The sequence below is a fragment of the Mesocricetus auratus genome, unplaced genomic scaffold, assembly GCF_017639785.1.
Source record: "Mesocricetus auratus isolate SY011 unplaced genomic scaffold, BCM_Maur_2.0 Super-Scaffold_4256, whole genome shotgun sequence".
Classification (NCBI taxonomy): domain Eukaryota; kingdom Metazoa; phylum Chordata; class Mammalia; order Rodentia; family Cricetidae; genus Mesocricetus; species Mesocricetus auratus.
The window spans coordinates 93880255-93902341 of record NW_024429182.1 but is presented as its reverse complement, the minus strand read 5'-3'; the positions used below and the strand labels follow the sequence as shown (position 1 = coordinate 93902341).

The 22087-nt window shown below is 39.0% G+C and overlaps 1 protein-coding gene across 1 annotated transcript; it reads left to right on the top strand.

Moving 5' to 3' along the window:
• Positions 1 to 16014: 16014 nt before the first annotated feature.
• On the top strand, positions 16015 to 16971 carry LOC121135117 (olfactory receptor 52N2-like). The gene is given in 1 exon segment (XM_040733449.1): positions 16015 to 16971. A coding segment is annotated over 1 exon segment (957 nt).
• Positions 16972 to 22087: the final 5116 nt, after the last annotated feature.

The window sequence follows — 22087 nt, the reverse complement described above, 5'->3', positions numbered from 1 at the left end:
TGTTTTTACAAGGACTTATCCTTCCAAGAACACAGACTTACATCCCCTCTTCCTGGAAATGACAAGGCAATGACTCCCTTCACTACATTTACTCCTAGACTCTTAGTCCCACCCATCTTGATTCCCTATTGGCCAACAGTGCTTCATTGACATATACACAGGACATCTCCATAATATCCTCTTTTCTGTCTAAATAAAAAGAAAGGTTTTAACTTTAACATAGTCAAATTATATGTAACAGAACAGTTATCAAGCAAGAACTATTTTTACAATATTTTGCCCATTAACATTTAGTAAGATTTAACTTACCTTTTACCATAACTAAGGAAAACTATAACTACAACTATTTGTCTTTGACTCCATCAAAGTCCACAGAAGGGTAATATATAAACACTAGAATTGACAGAGACATTTCACTTCCTGGAGAGTCACGCAAAGTTCCTCTGTACCATTGGGGCATCTATCTTTATCCCATAGTTCACAGTGTGTCTGTAAGACTTCTGAGTAAAGCCTGGAAATTTCATCCTGTCTACCTGTATTGTCATTTTTCTGTGTTCTGAAGAAAGTCCAGCAGATTCTTCCATGAAGCAGGAATCCTGAAGGACTGTCTGAATTCACTAGTCACTTTTCTGTAGGTCCTGCATATCCAGATTATGCAGCAACAGTCAAACAGTCTAAGCAAGACCAGTTTCTTGCTCAAATGGCTAATCTTAACATGTTGAAAGTAAACTCCACAACGAGTTTCTTCCATTGCCATCTTCCTCTCAGATGTAATTGATATGTCAGGAGCAGACATTTCTCTTTGTCAAGAAAACCCTTATACCATTTTAAATGTCATTTTCTGAAGGTGTTTGAAAGGTGTGAAGTCTGTCTATCTGTCTCAAATATATCTCTCTATACAGAAAAAATAACTAACCTAGCTACAATTTCTGACTATTATAGGTACTATGTATAATCTGTACGTAATTATGTATTACATTTTTTAAAAGATCACTAAAAACACAGTATATAATCAAGAGGAGAAATATACACATCACAAATTTGACCTTAAATTTCTATCAATAGATGAAAAACCATACCAATAAAAAGTATTCATTTTCATACCATAACCTCCTTTTACCTTTAAAAAGATATTGGTTGTGATTATAAGCAACCCCATTACATGACAACAAAGATTCTTAAATAATATTTGGGAATTTGGACATTTCTCATTGTAAAGTCCTTCCTGCTGATAGGGATTGCTGTCCATACCATGGGGACAAATCTCCTGTAATGGCCAACAGTGCTTTATTTACATATACACAGGACTTCCCCATCAAAAATGTTTTAGTCATGATTCTCTGGAGTGAAAAAACTTCTAGGATATTTCCCTATATAAATAAAGGGGGATTAATTATAATCCAGCTTTTGGCTAATACAACAGTGACTGGACATAATTGGAAAATGCAAGGGTTCAATAGTTGCTCAGGACAGAAGCCTAAATGTCTTACCTGGTCTTCAATGTATGCTGAAATCTCCAAGAAATAGGCTATCATGACAGTGATTAAACATCTTGCTAAGAATACAAGAGTAAGGAGGGAAATGGAAAAAGTTGCCTTCTTCCCTGACCCCAAATGGCCTCCCAGCAGAAGCTGTTGCACATGTTAGGTCTGGATTAAAGATCTGCATTTAAGATGAGTCTTTCTACCTCAACAATTCTGATCAAAGGTTGATTTTCCCACTTCAAATTACCAAAACCCCTCATAGGTGTGCACTATACTTTTCCTTCTTTGAAAAATCCAGATGTAGTCAAATGGAAAACCAAATGTAGTCATAATGTCCCCAGGACCCTTGCCTTAACACAAAAGATAAATAACCCAGAGACAGATATTGTCCTTCAAACTGAAGATAAGGAAAGCAAAATAGCCACCCACTAGCTCTCACTTAAAGAACAGACTGAGAGGCTGATTCACACACCACATATTCACCAATCCTCAAACTGCTGCCTCTCCTCATTGTGGCTAGAGAATTGTGACACTAGAAGGTCTCCTTATTCTCCTGGAGAATCAAGGGCTCCTTTTGTCAGAGAGACAGTATGAATGCCTGATCTTGAATTTGCTCCTGCCCTATGTACCTCCCTATATCTGGGATTAAAGACATGAGTTCTGTCTCTCTTTCAGATTGATTTAATGTCAGATATCAATGGGTGACCTTGAACTCAGAAATATCTGTCTACCTGTCAATCCTGAGTACTGAAACGATCAGACTTTAGTGCTGTTTTGGATAAGCCACACCCACATTTGCCTTAGACAATTGGAAGCTTGTAGGGGATTAGGAATCTGGGCAGTGAGCAGTGATTATGGGTTTGGCCATAAGTCTGAGCTATAAAAGTGTGTGCATTTGGCCCAGGGCCTCTCTTGGAATACTTTGCAGAAGGGAAAAACATCCTCTTGCTCCCAGAGAAGCCTGCAGTAAGATGTTTGAAAGTGGCTTCTGGAGACATGGAGGCAGCTCAGTGGCTCTCAGAAGGTGAGTCTCACTGTAAGATGTTTCCAGGTTGCAAGTCCTCAAGCCGTACTGCTGAATCTGAGGTGTCTTGCTGTACTTTTCCTACAGCAGATTCAGTCTTGTCAGTTCCTGTGGCCACAGATCTCCACCAGGATAAAGCTCAGGGGGCAGCAGAGCTGGCTGGCAGGGGCAAGTATAGCGCGAATTTCGAGAGGCCCCTCGGCGTGGTGTGGGTCTTGTGAACACAGGCAACAGCTGCTACGTGAATGCAGCTTTGCACTGTCTGACACACATGCCACCTCTTGCCAACTACCTGCTCTCCCGGGAGCACTCTCGGAGCTATTGCCACCGGGATGGCTGCACAATGTGTGCTCTTAATTTTTCTCAGGCTAACAAATCACAGATAGTATCCTGGACAGGTCACTTCTTGACCATTTGTTTCTTGTGATGACACAGTCAGATTGAAATGACACCCAGCTTTATTGTATAATGAACCTGGAATCTGATTCCCTGGATAGGAGAGATCAATCATTACCTTAAATAAAGCTGCAGAAGAGTTCAAGCCCTGCTCATGTCAGCAATACTAGTATCCTGGACAGGTCACTTCTTGACCATTTGTTTCTTGTGATGACACAGTCAGATTGAAATGACACCCAGCTTTATTGTATAATGAACCTGGAATCTGATTCCCTGGATAGGAGAGATCAATCATTACCTTAAATAAAGCTGCAGAAGAGTTCAAGCCCTGCTCATGTCAGCAATACGACTCAGATCATGTATGATGGCAGAAGCTGGCTTCACCTTAACACTGTGTGTGGCCCAGCTGAGATTCCACAGGCAACATACATCATGATGTACTCTCTGAAGAACAAGTTTCCATGTAAAAGGTGTCAGCAGTATCCATGGACCCCTCAGCCATATGGCAAATAGTGACACAAGGTGCTGAATGTATGGGGAATTAAAAAAATCCCTCTTAATCATAGCCAGTCTCTAAAGGAGAGATGTTCATGAACTCCCACCCCACGTTGAGATTGGAAGGTAGAGATTCTTGTTTAAAATAATTAGGAACAAAACACATTCTGTGGTTTGTGTGTGTATATAGCGGATGTCTGTTTCATTTTGGTAATTTTTTGTTTTGTCGTTTGTTTTCATTTTTGTTCTTTGATGCTTGCTTGTCTTTAATTTTGAGGAATGAAAATACATGAATTTGGGTCAGTAGGGAGGTAGGGAAGTTCTTGGAGGTGTTGAGGGAAACATGGTCGAAATTTTTGTATGATTTGTTAAAATAAAATTTAAAAGAAGGTTACCTATATATATGATTTCATGGAACAGTACTTAGTACTGTGAGTCCAAAAATAGTAGGTCATCATTGGCTAAAAGAAAAGAAACATTAATAAAGTTATTTTAAATGACATGTATTTCTATACATGCCCTTGAGAGTTTGTACATCTTTATGTCTATTAATAGTTATTTTTTACTAAGTATTGTCACCATGGTTCTTGTGTTTCTTTTTATCATGGGGGAATATCTCTAAACAAATTAGGTAGAAGTCCCTGGGCTTTTTCATTTTTGGGTTTCTTTTTCTTTTTCTAAAAAAACTTTATATTGAATGTCAGCATATAACACTAATTGCTGGGAGATATGGAAAACTTTGAAGGGGATATTGTGCTAAGATCGCTAGGGATGGTTGAGAAGTGCAAGTTTCTCTTATGATGTAATTTTAACTAATTCTTTAACTTTGTATTTTATTTTTGTTTATATTTATGTGTGTCTGTGTGACTACAGGCAACTGTGGAGGCAACAAGTTGGGTCTCCAGGATCTGTAGATTCCAGCAGTTGTGAAGTACCCAACATGGGTGCTAGGAAGCAAACTCTGGTTTGTGTGAGATGAGCAAACCCTTTTAACTCCTGAGCTATCCTAAGCCCCTCCTTAAATTTTTTGATTTTCCATGATTTCTGTCTTTGATTACTCTGATGTATAGCATCTAGACTTAGCAAAGTAAATCAAGGTGAGTCTCTAAATAGATGCATGTAATGTGTAGATACTCATGTGATTCAATGGAATACAACACTTAGATGAGGGCAGATTATGTGAGGAGTCCATAATTTGTACGTTAATTGAAGGGGAAAAACATCAAACACCAATAGCTACCATAGGATAATGATGAGGCATGTGTCAATAGCGCTTACACTATAGAAACTAGCTAGGTTAGAACTACATATTATGTTTAGGAACAGCCTTTTGATTTACTCAGTCATCGGGGAGTGTATCAGGACAAAAGAATCTAGGCTATGTAAAAATAAATTTTTTATCTATATTCATTGATTTTTTCATTTTCTTTATTCTTCTATCATACAATATATTCAAACTACAGTCTCCCCCCCTCCACTTTTCCCAGCTACCCTTCTCTTGTCTACCAGATCTACTGCTCCTCCATTTCCATTCCAAAAGAATCAGGCCTCCTAGGGATATCAACCAAACACAGCATAACAAAATGAAATAAGACTAGGCTCAAATCCTCATCTAAAATCTGGATGAGGCAACCCAGTAGGAGGAAAAGGGTTCCAAGAGCAGGCAAAAAAGTCAGAGATGAGCAGCGGTTCCTCCAGCATCATCAGGTAAACAGGACGGCTTCCCGGCCTGAGTTCCAGTGCCTGCAGATCGCCTGGGAACTGCACAGAGCTCCCAATCCCGGCAGGAGCCAAGCACCCCAGACTCCAGATCTTCTCTCCCACCAACGAGACCAGGAAACCAGAGGAGGCAGGGAGACCAGGGGAGTAGCTGTTCTGGATCAGGTACAATAGGACCCAGCATAGGGTCCAGGGGACCAGGTAGGAGGCTAAGCGCCACAGATTCCTGTTCTTCTTCTCCACCCACGGGAACAGCATTTGGAAAAGGAATAGAAGAACCACCAGATTATTGGACTTTATAGCACCCACCAAAAGGGAACTCTGGTCCCCAGACCAGTAAGGGGCTCTTTCTGCACCCACTAGAAGAAGAGATGGGAAAGAGACAATACAAAAATACACTCAGCAACAGAAAAACAAATATGACACCGCCAGATTCTAGAGACTCCACACCAGCAAGACTCCAACATTCCAATACGAATGAAGCAGAGGAGAACGACCTTAAAAGCACTTTCATGAAAATGATAGAGGCCCTAAAAGAGGATATAGGAAAATCCCTCAAAGAAATGGAAGAAAAAACAAACCAAAAATGCAAGAAATGGAAGAAAAAACAAACCAAAAATTGCAAGAATTGGAAGAAAAAACAAACCAAAAAAGGCAGGAAATGGAAGAAGAAATGAAGCAAAATATGCAAGAAATGGAAGAAAAAACAAAGCAAAAAATGCAAGAATTGGAAGAAGAAACATACCAAAAAAGGCAGGAAATGGAAGAAGAAACAGAGCAAAAAATGCAAGAAATGGTAAAAAAAACAAAGCAAAAAATGGAAAAAATGGAAGAAGAAACAAACCAAAAAAGGCAGGAAATGGAAGAAGAAACAAAGCAAAAAATGCAAGAAATGGAACAAAAAGCAAACCAAAAAATGCAAGAAATGGAAGAAAGAACAAACGAAAAAATTCATAAAAGGCAACAAACGGACAAAAAGATAAACAGAAAATTGCAAGAAGCAATGCAAACACTGCAAGGGTTGAAAACTGAAATAGAGACATTAAAAAAACACAATCCGAAGAAAGGCAGAAAATAGAAAAGCTGGAGAAACAGTCAGGCACTACCAATACAAGCATTACCAACAGAATAGAAGAGATGGAAGAGAGAATCTCAAGTGCTGAAGATACGCTAGGAGAAATGGATTTATCAACCAAAGAAAACCTTAAATCCAACAAATCCTTAACACAAAATATCCAGGAAATATTGGACACCATGAAAAGACCAAACCTAAGAATAATAGGTATAGAAGAAGGAGAAGAAATCCACCTCAAAGGGGCAGAAGGCATATTCAACAAAATCATAGAAGAAAACTTTCCCAACCTTAAGAATGACATGCCAATGAAGGTACAAGAAGCCTACAGAACACCAAATAGAGTGGACCACAAAAAAATCCCCTCGCCACATAATAATCAAGACCCCAAACATACAGAATAAAGAAAGAATATTAAGAGCAGCTAAGGAAAAAGGTCAAGTAACATATAAAGGCAGACCTATCAGAATTACACCTGATTTCTCCATGGAAACTCTGAAAGCCAGAAGGTCCTGGATAGATATTCTACCTACACTAAGAGACCATGGATGCCAGCCCAGACTACTATACCCGGCAAAGCTCTCAATCACTATAGACGGAGAAAACAAGATATTCCATGACAAAACTAGATTCAAGCAATATGTGTCCACTAACCCAGCCCTACAGAAAATTTTGGAAGGAAAACTCCAACCCAAGGAAGCTAACAACCAGAAAAACATAAGCATTAGAGAATCCCTCTCTACCAACAGCCAAAAGAACAAAGGGGTGAAATTCCACATATAATTCCACCAACAACAACCATCGCAAATCGAAGAAGGATGAGCAATCAATGGTCATTAATATCCCTCAATATTAATGGCCTTAACTCACCCATAAAAAGACACAGACTAGCAGAATGGATTCAAAGACAGAACCCATCCTTCTGCTGCATACAAGAAACACACCTCACCCTCAAAGACAGACATTACCTGAGAGTTAAAGGTTGGGAAAAAATTTTTCAATCAAATGGACCCAAGAAACAAGCAGGGGTAGCAATCCTAATATCTAACAAACTAGACTTTAAAATAAAATCAATCAAAAGAGATGAAGGAGGTCATTACATACTCATCACAGGTGAAACCCACCAAGATGAAATGTCTATCCTGAACATTTATGCCCCCAATACAAAGGCATCCACATTCGTTAAAGAAACATTATTAGAACTTAAATCTCATCTAAAGCCCCACACAGTTATAGTGGGAGATTTCAACACACCACTCTCACCATTAGACAGGAATACCAGACAGAAACTCAACAAAGAAGCAAAGGGTCTAATAGAAGTAATGACCCAACTGGGATTAACAGATATCTAAAGAACATTTCATCCACATAAAAAAGAATATACCTTCTTCTCACCACCACATGGAACCTTCTCAAAAATCGACCACATACTTGGCAACATATCAAACCTCAGCAGCTACAAAAAAATTGGAATAACTCCATGCATCTTATCAGACCACCATGCTTTAAAAGTAGAATTCAACAACAACACAAATTGCAGAACACCTACAAACTCATGGAAATTGAATAATGCTCAACTGTACCATCCCTGGGTCAAAGAGGAAATAAAAAAAGAAATTAAAGACTTCCTCGAATTGAATGAGAATGAAGACACAACATACCCAAACCTATGGGACACTTTGAAAGCAGTGCTACGGGGGAAGTTCATAGCACTAAGCGCTCACATGAAGAAACAGGAAAACAGTTATACCAGAGAATTAACATCACAGCTGAAAGCTCTAGAACACAAAGAAGCAAACTCCCCCAGGAGGAGTAGACGCCAGGAAATAATCAAATTGAGGGCTGAAATCAATAAAGTAGAAACCAGGAAAACAATACAAAGAATCAATGCAACGAAGAGTTGGTTCTTTGAGAAAATCACCAAGATAGACAAACCTTTGTCCAAACTTACCAAACAGCAGAGAGTGAACATGCAAATTACCAAAATCAGAAATGAAAAGGGGGACATAACAACAGACTCTGAGGAAATCAAGAGAATCATTAGGTCATACTTTGAAAACCTGTACTCCACAAAATTCGAAAATTTAAAAGAAATGGATGACTTCCTGGACAGCTATCATTTGCCAAAACTAAATCAAGAACAGATAAGCAATTTAAATAGACCTATAACCCCTATGGAAATAGAAGCTGTCAACAAAGTCTCCCAACCAAAAAAAGTCCAGGTCCAGATGGCCTCAGTGCAGAATTCTACCACAAATTCAAGGAACAGCTTATACCAATTCTTCTCAAAGTGTTCCACACAATAGAAGCAGAAGGGTCTTTGCCAAAATCTTTCTACGAGGCTTCAATAACCTTGATCCCCAAGCCACACAAAGATACAACCAAGAAAGATAATTTCAGACCAATATCCCTCGTGAACATTGATGCAAAAATACTCAATAAAATACGGGCAAATCGGATCCAAGAACACATCAAAACAATCATTCACCACGATCAAGTAGGTTTCATCGCAGGGATGCAGGGATGGTTTAACATACGAAAATCCATCAACGTAATCCACCATATAAACAAGCTGAAAAACAAAAATCACATGATCATCTCACTAGATGCTGAAAAAGCCTTTGACAAAATCCAACACCCCTTCATGATAAAGGTCTTGGAGAGAGCTGGGATAACAGGGACATACTTAAACATAATAAAAGCCATATACAGTAAACCAACAGCCAACATCAAACTAAATGGACAGAAACTCAACGCAATTCCTCTAAAATCAGGAACAAAACAAGGCTGTCCACTCTCTCCATACCTTTTCAACATGGTACTTGAAGTTCTAGCTATTGCCATACGACAACAAAGGGGGATCAAGGGGATACAAATTGGGAAGGAAGAGGTCAAACTTTCACTGTTTGCAGACGATATGATAGTTTACATCAATGACCCAAAGAACTCTACCAGGGAACACTTACAGCTGATTAACACCTTCAGCAAAGTGGCAGGCTACAAGATCAACTAAAGAAAATCAGTAGCCCTACTATATACAGATGATAAAAGGGCTGAAAGAGAAATCAGAGAAACATCACCCTTTACAATTGCCACAAACAACATAAAATACCTTGGGGTAACGCTAACCAAATAAGTGAAAGACCTGTATCGTAAGAACTTTGAAACTTTAAAGAAAGAAATTAAAGAAGCCCTCAGAAAATGGAAAGATCTCCCATGCTCTTGGATAAGTAGGATCAATGTAGTAAAAATGGCAGTCCTGCCAAAAGCAATCTACAGATTCAATGCAATCCCCATTAAAATCCCAGCACAATTCTTCACAGACCTTGAAAGAACAATAATCAATTTTGTATGGAAAAACAAAAGACCCAGGATAGCCAAAACAACCCTGTTCAACAAGGCAACGTCCGGAGGCATCACCATCCCTGACCTCAAGCTCTATTACAGGGCTATAGTCCTGAAAACAGCTTGGTATTGGCACAAAAATAGACAGGTAGACCAATGGAATCGAATTGAAAACCCGAGTATTAACCCACACACGTACGAACATCTGATCTTTGTCAAAGAAGCTAAAAATATACAATGGAATAAAGAAAGCATCTTCAACAAATGGTGCTGGCATAACTGGAGACTGTTATGTAGAAGAATGCGTTTTGATCCATGTTTATCGCCATGCACAAAACTTAAATCCAAATGGATCAATGGCCTCAACATAAATCTAGCCAAACTGAACCTCTTAGAAGAGAAAGTGGGTGGTACCCTTGAACGAATTGGTACAGGAGACAGCTTCCTGAACATAACACCAGTAGCACAGACAGTGATATCAACAATTAATAAATGGGACCTACTGAAACTGAGAAGCTTCTGTAAGGCAAAGGACACAGTCAGCAAGGCAAAAAGGCAGCCCACAGAATAGGAAAAAATATTCACTAATCCCACATCTGACAGAGGGCTGATCTCCAAAATTTACAGAGAACTCAAGAAGCAAATCTCCAAAACAGCAAAGGACCCAATTAAAAAGTGGGCTGCAGAACTAAATAGAGAGTTTTCAATAGAGGAGTCTAAAATGGCTAAGAGGCACTTGAGAAAGTGCTCAACATCCTTAGCCATCTGGGAAATGCAAATCAAAACAACTCTGAGATACCATCTCACTCCTGTCAGAATGGCTAAAATCAAAAACACCAATGACAATTTATGCTGGAGAGGATGTGGTGAAAGGGGGACACTCCTCCATTGCTGGTGGGAGTGCCAACTGGTTCAGCCTCTTTGGAAATCAGTATGGAGATTCCTCAGAAAAATGGGAATAAACCTACCACAAGACCCAGCAACTCCACTCTTAGGCATATATCCAAAAGATGCCCATTCATATAACAAAGATGTCTGTTCCACTATGTTCATAGCAGCTTTATTTGTAATAGCCAGAACTTGGAAGCAACCTAGATGTCCCTCACCCGAAGAGTGGATAGAGAAAATGTGGTACATCTACACAATGGAGTACTATTAAGCAGAAAAAAATAATGGAATCATGAGATTCGCAGGCAAATGGATGACACTAGAAGAAACCATCCTGAGTGAGGTAACCCAGTCACAAAAAGAGAAACATGGCATGTACTCTCTCATATATGGATTTTAGACATAGATCTGGGGAGTGCCAGCCTACAATCCTATGGCCAGAGGGTCTGGGAAACAGAAACTTCATTTAGTTGCTGATCGAAGAAGAGGCAGACTCCCTTGGTTAAGTACTGAGCTGAACTCAAGAAAGCCAGTAACAGAGAGGGAGGACTGATGATCAAAGGGATTAAGACTGAGCTGGTTTAACCCCCCAGAAACAGCTGACCAGACAAAGGTTAACTCTTGAATCCCAGGCATCAGCCTGGGAATCCAGCATGGGACTGATCAAGACCCCCTGAATCTGGGTGTCAGTGAGGAGACCTAGGTAATCTATTGAGCCTTGGGCAGCAGATCAGTACCCATCCCAAGTATACACACAGACTTTGGACTCACATAGAACAATGTGAGGTGCACTCTCACCCTGAACTCTTGGGGAAGGGTCTAGGCCCTGCCCTATATGAAATGACAGACTATGGACACCCCCATGGAGGGCCTCACCCTCCCTGGGGGAATGAGGGGATAACGGGCAGGGGGGGGGTTGGGGGGAGGGCACGGGAAGAGGGGAGGGAATGGGAGAGGGACCTGGAACTGACTTGTGAAGCAACCTTGTTTCTTATCTAAATTTAAACTGGAAAATAATATAAAAAAAGAAACAAAAAAAAGAAGTACTCAAAAAAAAAAGTCAGAGATACCCATACTCCCACTGTTAGGTGTCCTAGAAAGATCACAAATTAAACAACCAAACATATATGCAGAGGACCTAGTACACATCCATACAGACTGTGAACTCCTATGAACCTTGGTTAGTTGAGTCTGTGGCACATATTGTCCTGGTGTCCTTGAGCCTTCTAGCTCCTACAGTCCTTCTTCTTACTCGTCTATGGGTTCACTAAGCTCCAAAAGGAGAGACCTGCTAGAAATCTCTAATATTGGTTCTCTCTCTCTCTCCCTCCCCTTCATTCCCTCCCTCCCTCCCTCCCTCCCTCCCTCCCTCCCTCCCTCCCTCCCTCCCTCCCTCTCTCTCTCTCTCTCTCTTTCTCTCTCTCTCTCTCTCTCTCTCTCTCTCTCTCTCTCTCTTTCTTTGCCTAATGTTTGGCTGTGTTTCTTTGCATATACTTCAATCAGTTGCTGGAGGAATCCTCTCTGATGATGATTTGGCTAGGCAGATATCTATGAATATAAGAGAATAGCATTAGGATTCATTTCACTGACATTTTTACCATTTATTAAAGACAAAAGAAAATTTGTATTAAGGAGGTATATGTGCTTATGTATTTTCAAATAAAATAAAAGCAGGCTGGATATTTCTTACTTTGGACACAGAGCATATTCTGCATTTTTTGAAGTTCATGGATTTTTTTAAAATGCCAGGACTGATAAGGTTGACTCAGAAAACAAAGTAGTACAAAATAGAAATGTGTTGTTCATGGTGATTTTAGATATTCAGTTCAAATCATTTAATGAGTTTCTTAATGAAACTGAAGTCAGTAATCTAAATAATATTTAAATTCAAACATTTAATATAATGCAAAGACATACTAATTTGATGCAGGCTGAGAAATGATGGCAGTAAAACATGAAAAATCTTTGTTTTGTAATTAAATCATTATTTTTCTATAAAAGTCAAAAGAACTCCCATGCATGAACAATTAAGCACATTACAGACCATAACAAGGAATATTCTTGAATCTGTGCCAAGATGAATTAGGCACTATTATTATTATTGAATGGAGTGATGGCTCACATGGTACAAAGTGTGCACATTGTGTCCAGAACCAAGGCTACTGCGAAATGGCCCAATGTAGCACAGGCGAGCATTGGTATAAATACCTCCCATTCATTAGGTTTGATTGTCAACTTATAATTGGAAGTTATACGTTCTGAAAACTTAATCTTGGCCGGGTTTTCTGTGATCCCCATATTCAGGTACAATCACAACCTATGTAAGAAGCCAGGGCATATAATGCTGTCATTACCCTTTGAGTCTTCAAGGAAAGCTTTGTGCTTTTTCTCTTCTATTCAGATAATCAACTTAAGAGATAAGATTTAATCCAGATTCTTGGTTCCCACATACTTATACCAAGCAAAATAGGTTGCTAGTCTTTTTCGGAGATAGACACTACATATTGCTTTCCCTTGTTTTGCATACAAACATTACTATAGTCCACCTAGAAGAAGACCATTGCAGTTCAATGAAACTTGAAGCAAGAAATTCTACATGTGTATTTTCTTTGACTGAACTATCCATCTCTTTTAATTTGTCTTCAAGTCCTGAATTTTCTCTGTCACATTTTTTCATATATTGGTGAAGCTTATCTTTGAGGTATTAGTTTGACATCCTGAATTTTCATTTCCTGCTTTACTTCAGGTTGGGTTTTCTTTGGAGGTTCTATTTCTCTCTACTTTCATATTGTGAACTGTTTCATTATTCCAGTCAATTATTTGTGTTTTCATTATCTTCATTAAAACATTTATTCATATCCACTCAAAGTACCTTGAACATTCTCATATTACTATTATGAAGCCCTTGCCTTACACTTCAGAGCAGTTGCTTTTCTTTGACCCTGTTACCATAGGTTTCTGTCATCTAGAGGAAGACATATTATCTTTCTTGTTTTTTCATTGGGACATAAATATGTGAAGTGTATCTTTGTGTAGACATTTTGTTTTGTCTTGGTTGGGGGGGGTTCTGTTCTTGGCTTGTTGTTACCCACTTTGGATCCTAGCCAAGTGTGGTAGTGTGGGTACCCTAATAGGCAGAAGTTCTGGGTCCTCGCTAATTCTGGCAGATGAGAAGTCCCAAGTCGAGAAATGATCTGTGAACTGCTGAGAATCACAAAGGAATGGAGATGAGCTAGAAGGAAAAGCTGAGGTGGCATTGAGAAAGATCTAAGGGAGCTTGGAAACCTACACCAAGGGGGCAGTGTCCCCAGGGGTTGGGGATGGGAGCAGAGAGTATCAGGTAGGTGGACTGCAGCAGGATTTGAGGCAAGTGTGGAGAGAGAGCTGAATGAAGAACAGGAAGGAGGATAAACGTCTCCTGTCTTGGTCTAACCAAATGAACCCACTCTGGGTCCCTGGAAGAGAGCACTTCTGCAAGTCCGCAGGAGTCATACAGGAATGGGGATGAGCTAGAAGGAAAGTCTGATGCATATACTGATGAAATGGAGAAAACAATTGACTAATTTGTCTGTGATTTAATGAATGTACTTTTTTATATTTCTGATATTTGGACGTAGCACCAGTATCTTTGATAGTTTATCAGTTTTAATTTTTAAGTCAGCAATTCAGTCTCAGCAGTTCATGCTTCTCCCTGTGTCCTGGCCTCTTTCTTCTGGTATTGTGGCTTGGATGCACTCTGCCTTCTGCTTGTGTTGGAAGAAGCAGAGACATTGGAGGCAGCATTACAAAAAGAACAGTTCTCCCATGGAAATTCTAGCGGCTACTTGCTTGGGTATCTAAAAATGAGATGTCCCCTCAAATCAATTATAGATTTCAATGCTTTGTCTAGATCACCAGATATATATATTCACTCTTGAAGGCATTAGTTAATTACCACTCCTTTCAAAATTTAAAAACTTCAATTTCTTCTTTATAATGGATGCTTCAAAACCTCATACTATTAGTTCCCAGGCAAAGCCACAATGCGTTTGGATTCTGAGCATGATGAAAAAAATATTAATTGAGATATGTCAGTCAAGGGAAAAACTCATCTAACCTGATGCTCTGAATTGAAATTGATCTAACAATACAGGTAGTAACATAAATAGTGATTGATGTTGGTATTCATTCAATAGTCAATGTACAAATGCTTAACACAATATTTTAAAAGATTCTGTTGGATAATCCAAGCAACACTGTGAGCACAGAGCAATTATAATCTCAATGCAGACAGATAATTCTGGGGAGTGAGTGACTGAGTGACTTGCCATTGTCACATGTTTTGCGATGTTAAAAAAAAATAGGACATGAAGCCAGAGAGAATGATTAAGGAAGTTTCATCACTTCTAGTTTCAGATATCCTATAGAAATTATCTTAGTGATATTCTTTTGCATTTTCCCCTAATCCTCTACTTACCATTGGTTTATATTTTGCCCCAGAACACTGACACTGTTAAAGAATGTACAACAGGATCCAGCAAGGGATCCAGGGGACCAGGTGGGAGGCTAAGGGCCCCAGGTTCCTGTTCTTCTTATCCACCCATGGGACCAGAACAAGGACAAGGAAAGAAGAACCTCCAGATTATTGGATTTGCTAGCACCTACCAAAGGGGAACTCTGGTCCCCTAACCACCAGACCAGTAAGTGGCTCTTTCTGCACCCACTAGAAGAAGAGATGGGAAAGAGACAATACAAAAACACACTCAGCAACAGAAAAACAAATATGACACTACCATATTCTAGAGACTCCACACCGTCAAGACTCCAACATTCCAATGCAAACGAAGCAGAAGTGAATGACCTTAAAACCACTTTCATGAAAATGATAGAGGCCCTAAAAGAGGATATAGGAAAATCCCTCAAAGAAATGGAAGAAAAAACAAAGCAAAAATGAAAGAAATGGAAGAAGAAACAAACCATAAAAGGCAGGAAATGGAAGAAAGGACAAACCAAAAAATTCCTAAAAGTTAGTAAACTTTTAGTAACAGCAGACTTTCAAGAAATTTGAGAATTCCCTCGATGCCATTCCAGATTTAGTTTCTTTTTTTTTCCTATCTGATACATGAAGACAAATTACAATTGCCCCTAGGCCATATAATTTAGTATTTCAAGCCTGGAGATGGCTCAACTATTAAAGGCTGGGCTCTCAACCAAAACCATAAGAAACAAGCATTTCCTTTTGAAATAATGTTCTTGATAAAAACAATGATTACTGCATACATTGATGGAATATTCCTTAGTTTTGTTCTATTGTATAAAAGTATCCCTTCCCATAATCTTGTCAACACTCTGAACTTGATGGATTTGTTAAATCTTTGTAGAGAGTGAAAGCTGAACCATACAGTGGTTAATCAATTGGTAAGCATCATATCGTGTCAAGTGAAAAATGGTAGTAGACTGGGAAGTTATATAGAATGCTGCAAATATTTTTAGTAATTTCTTATTTTAATATTATCATTTTTCTAGGAGCTCTACTTATCTTTTATTTATATACTTTCCCAGAACACTGACCTTATTATTGGGTATAAAATGCTCTCATTCTGCCAGCCATTATGTCTGGAGCGAATAGCTCCAGCCTGACCTCAGACTTCTTTATTCTGAATGGTGTCCCTGGGCTGGAAACTGAACATGTCTGGATTTCTCTGCCATCCTGTTTCATGTACATGATTGCTGTTGCAGGGAACTGTGGGCTTATCTACCTTATTGGACATGAGGAGATTCTGCACCGGCCCATGTATTACTTCCTGGCCTTACTCTCCTTCACTGATATTACCTTATGCACCACCACTGTGCCCAATATGCTGTGCATATTCTGGTTCAACTTCAAGGAGATTGGGTTTAATTCTTGTCTGGTTCAGATGTTCTTTGTCCACATGTTGACTGGAATGGAATCTGGTGTCCTCAGGCTGATGGCCCTGGACCGTTACGTAGCCATCTGCTATCCTCTGTGCTATACCACCATCCTCACCAACACTGTGATTGCCAAGGCTGTTCTTGCTACTTTCTTGAGGAATGTGATGCTCATCTTTCCATTCACTGTCCTCACTAAGTGCTTGCCCTATTATCGAGGCACCCTTATCCCTCACAGTTACTGTGATCACATGTCTGTGGCCAAGGTATCCTGTGGCAATGCCAAGGTCAATGCAATCTATGGTCTTATGGTTGCTCTACTGATTGGTGTGTTTGACATTTGCTGTATCTCTGTGTCTTACACTATGATACTGTGAGCAGTGGTGAGTCTGTCCTCTGCAGATGCTCGTCATAAAGCCTTTAGCACCTGTACATCTCACATCTGTACTATTGTGATCATTTATGTGCCTGCCTTTTTTACCTTCTTCACTCATCATTTTGGAGGACACACCATTGCCCACCACATTCACATCATAGTGGCCAACCTCTACCTGCTACTTCCCCCTACCACGAAACCAATTGTTTATGGAGTCAAGACCAAGCAGATTTGGGAAAGTGTAATCAAATTTTTAATCAGAGACAAAATGGGCATTACCTAAAACAAATGGATATTAAGACCAGTTACAATTGCTTATCATGAGGAAAGTCAGGGAGAAAACTGTCATAAAAGATGAGTGAAATAGTATTATGCCATTTAACATGTAAATGTTCTAAAGTCTTTGCAATTGTATGTTATTTTATTCTTTGTAAGGAAAATTCTGCCAAAGTATAGAATGTAGAAATTAATACACAATGTACTCATTCCTTCCATTTTTACAAAATTCTATACAAATAGAAATGATAGATGGAAATATAATGAAATGGTGGATGTAGAATAAAGGTCAATCTGTGCTTTGTATTTAAAAGATAAGTTTGCAATAATTAATGACAATCTTGTCCTCTCCACTAAGGGCAAACCCCATTTAGATAAAGTACCTTTCTGATGTAGAAAACACATTTTGATATTTTTGTGGACTACCTCAATTCTAATTATTTGAAAAACTAATGATCCTCTCTAGTTTCTAAAATGACCGCAGATGTTTTCTTCCCTGCACATTCATTTTTAAGCATCATAAAAATAAATCTACAAGACTTCATTTTATGTTTTTGATTAAGGAGGTAAAATCATCAGTTTACTATAGTATTTTATATTTTAACTCATTTTTGAGGCACTAAATATTGTTAGCCAACACTCTTAGTTAATCTGATATGATGAATGGAGAACCAAAAGTCAAATAATCCCAAATTGCTGGGTATTGAGAATAGACACACTGGCCAGGGAAACAAGAGATGAAACATGTATGAAAAAGGAGAAGAAGTCATTAAAAATGGATATAATCTTGAGGAAGGACATTTTAGAGGACAGCTATTAGAGAGAATATTTCATTGGTTTTTGAGTCAGTCTGAAGTTTAAAATCTTTGATTTCTAAGGATTAGATATTGTAATGTTAATTAATTCCTGTGTGTCTATGAGTGGCAACATCTATACTTCTTTCAAATATGACAAATTGTTACTAATAAAAATCATCTGGATAATTAACTATGCCAGTTCTTTAAGAAATAACACAACAAAGTCTCTGGTATAGTCTACTCATGTAATTAATTGTGCTATTATTTATGAGCTAATGAGAAATCTCTTCTCAGTACAGGATTAATTTTCACTCTCTTTCTCACTATTTTATTTTATTGATTTTTTGAGACAGGGTGTCTTTGTGTAACAGCCATGGCTCTCTGGAGCTACTGTGTAGACCATGGTGGCCTCGAACTCAAGAAGATCTGCCTGCCTCTGCCTCATGAGTGACAGGATTAAAGGTATGTGCCATCACTGATGGCAAAGATCAATTTTCTATGGCTGATCTTTTGTTGACTTCTCACATGCCAGTATAGGCCAAATACTTTTATTTCTTTATTCTCTAAATTTTTCCATACTATATATTTTAGTCATATAATTCCCTTCTCTCAACTCTTCCCAGATCCTCACTTCCTAACTTCATGTTCTTTCTCTCTTCCAAAAGAAAATAAAATAACCAACTCACAACAACAAAACCAAAAACAATAAGGCAAGTATACCCAAACAAAGCTCACACAAAAAACACAGAGTGCCTTTTGTTGGCTAGCTCCTCCTGGGAATAGGCTTGTCTTGGAGTGTGTTTGATATACACAGTGACATCTTCTCAGATAAAACTGATTTTCTCTTTCTCAGCAGGTATCAGTTGCATATAGAATTTTGGTTATGGGTGGAACATTGTGTCTACTTACCCTTTTTAGTACTTTGAATTTCTCTGATTTGAACCTGTACAGGTCTTGTCCATGCTGTCACAGTTTTTATGAGTTCATATGTGTATCAGTGCTGCTGTGTCTGCAATGCACTGTTTCCTTGCATTCACCCACCCCTCTTTCTCACAGATTTATGAGCCTTGAGAGGGAGGTGTGGTGAAGTCATGCTTTTTAAGATTGAATCAGGGAACCAACAGAGGAGAGCAAGAAAAGAGATACTATAATACAGGGAATCATTATAGGTATGAAGAGAAATCTGGCACTAGGGAAATGTCCAGAGATGTGCAAGGATGATCCCAACTAACAGTCTAAGTAATAGTGGAGAAGGTACCTTCAATGCTTTTCCCCAATAATGAGATTGATGACTACCCAATATACCATGCTAGAGCATTCATTCAGCAGCTGATGGAAGCAGAAGCAAACACTCACAGCTGTTGGGTCCTAGCCCCCAAAGGGTCTCTGAGTTGTTTGTCAGCTGATAGCCATATGTGCATTCTGTTTTCTAGTCCTGGATTACTGCCCTCGCATTGCCCCACTGACATCAACATCTAGCAGGAGGAAAACATGCTCTCTTCCACCTGGGGTTTTTCTACTGTGTTGAAAGACCATATATAAGACTGATCACTCCAACAAGAGAGAGGCCTCTTAGCACTTATGAAATAAAGTCACTTCTTAGTAAAAACAGCTGGACATCTTGTCTTTCTTTTCCTGATACCTCAGAGTTGCTTGTGGCGTGGGCACCGCACACAACTAAACACTGAACTGAATTCCTGGAATCCAGTTGCAGAGAGGAATGAGCAAAGGGGTCAAGACCAGGCTAGAGAAACCCACAGAAACTGCTGACCTGAACATCGACCCTAGACTGATAGCTGGGAAACCAGCATAGGACTGATCCAGTCCCCCGGAATGTGGATGTTAGTTTGGAGGTCTGGGCAATCTATGGGGCCTCTGGTAGTGAATCAATGTTTATCCCTTGCATACAAATGGACTTTAGGAGCCCATCCCACATAGAGGGATACTCGCTCAGCCTAGATACACAGGGGAGGGTCTATGCACTGCTCCAAATGATATGAGAGACTTTGATGATAGTCCATGGAAGTCCTCACCCTCCCTGGGGAGAAGAAAGGAGATGGGATAGGGAATGGGTGTTGCCAGGGAGGAGTGGAGGAAGAGGGAAGAGGGATTGACATGCAAAACAAGCTTGGTTCTAATTTAAATTTTAAAAAGTAAAAATAAAGACTGAGTAATCCAAAGTTATTCAATTTTCTGCACATTGATAAATTATGCATCTCCGTTCTAACATCTATCTACTGCAAGAGGAAGCTTTTCAGATGAGCTCCAGTTTTGTTTTTATTGGCTTTTGTTTTTAATGCCCTGTATGTGCCTGGCTCCCTCTACTGAGACAATTCAGTGATTACAGAAACTGTACTGAATTCTTGGGGGTAGAGACAGGGATGTCTCAAGATGACTATATTTACAGCTAAGTGTATTCTCATGGTTTTCATTAGATGCAGTGAGTGAAGGATTCACAGAGCATGTGCTATGAGATGAGTGTTTAATGTATGTAAGTACTTATGGAGTAGAGGAATAATGCGTTAAATGTCAAAGGTAAGGAAACATTTTCAGTAATAAAGTTTCTGAGAAGGAAGAACAAAAGCATGATAAGAAAGACAATAGAAGGCCAGTCTGGGAAATGTTTCTTCACAGGACACCAGACACAGCCAACTCTGCCTTTTGCCTTTGAGTTAACAATTTTCATAACATTTAACCCTCATCTACTGCCAAGTAGACAGTGTCTTTGATGGGACAGAGTTCCACCATAGCCTCTGCCTCCAGTCCTCACTTCCTCTCCCTATGTCTTCTCAGCTTCTTTTCATTTTCTGAAAAAAAATGAAATAGAAAACAATTACCCAGTTTCTACTAGAGTTCTGACTTTATCAGTTCTTTATTTAGGACTCAGGATGCCCTTGGGTGAGTAGAGGCTCTCATGTTTGCCTCTGGAATTACTCTTTTTCAAGTTCTACAAATATTTTCAAGATTTGCCACAATAACACCAAAACATGTTTTTCCAATAATGTATTTAAAATATATGTTCATTTAATCCTAGAAGAAAATTTGAAAATTACAATAATTTTTACATATTTAGGGAAACAGAGGCTCCAGAATACTGAATGATTAAAGGCTTAATGAAATGGTGGCAACTGGAGAAATATGACCTTCAAATCTCTGTGCTCCAAATACCACATACAACAATTATGCTTCCTTTTTTACTCTTGGATAATAATCAGCTTTTCTACAAAAATTAAATGGACTCAAAATGGTTTTTATGTGTGGTTATTTTTCAATCAGTGAAGTATAAATTTGTCATTCACTGACAGAGACAGAACTCAGCGAAATACTGAGATAAGTTTGTAGCTAATTCTGTCTGTCCTGTAAATCACTATCAGTAGTAGAGGTTTCTGGAAGTCAGGAAGCTGTGAAGCTACCGACTGTACTGTGTATATTCTTCTTACAGTTGTTTTACTTTCTTTATCTCTATATATTCACATACTGCATGTCCACACAAGTGAGGATCTCTTGACAAGAACTTGCTAGGGAAGTGAGAGAGATGTGGCCCCTAATTTTATAGAATATGTTATAATTTGTGAAGTGGGTTAGAGTTCCTTCAAAACCCCATGTTCTGCTTCCAAACATGTGACATTTATATTTCAAAATGTGCATGGTGTGATTAATATATTTCCCCCAAGGAATTGGCCATATGCCATGTGATATTAAAATATATTCTTCATGTTAACAGATAAAAATATAACTTTGTCAACATAATTATTGTTTCTAATTATCCATATTGCTTTCATCCAAATATTCTGATGACTTCATCTCTCAGCATGTCTTCTCATTCTTTCAAACTTTGCAATTGGTACTATTTCTGGAAATATTGTTATCATTAAACTCCCACGATATTTTCCTCAGTTATTTCCTGGAATCTAGTGAGGTCCTCTTTTCCCGTGTCACTGTCACTCTGCTGTTTCTTCCTTAATATTTTAGCCAGGTAAGGCAGTTGAGCCAGGCTTCCTTGCTCTGCAGACTATGTAGATTCTCTTCAAGGATCTTTTGCTCCACTTACAAGCTCTCTTGTTTAGCAGATGTCACATAGTGAAACTGCATCTTTCAGAATGCCTCAGAATCATGCTGTGGTGACTTTCAGTGCCTACATCATTCCAGCTCCCCCCCCCCGCCCCGCAAACACACAAACTGGCACTGCTATACATGTCAGATACCACCCACACTCCAGAATGTCGAAGTGAAAACAGTCACAGCCATTGTCCCTGGAGTGATAACTATCATATAAATATGAGGCAGGAATCTTGAAAGGACCTTGAAACTCATAAGAGACTTCCT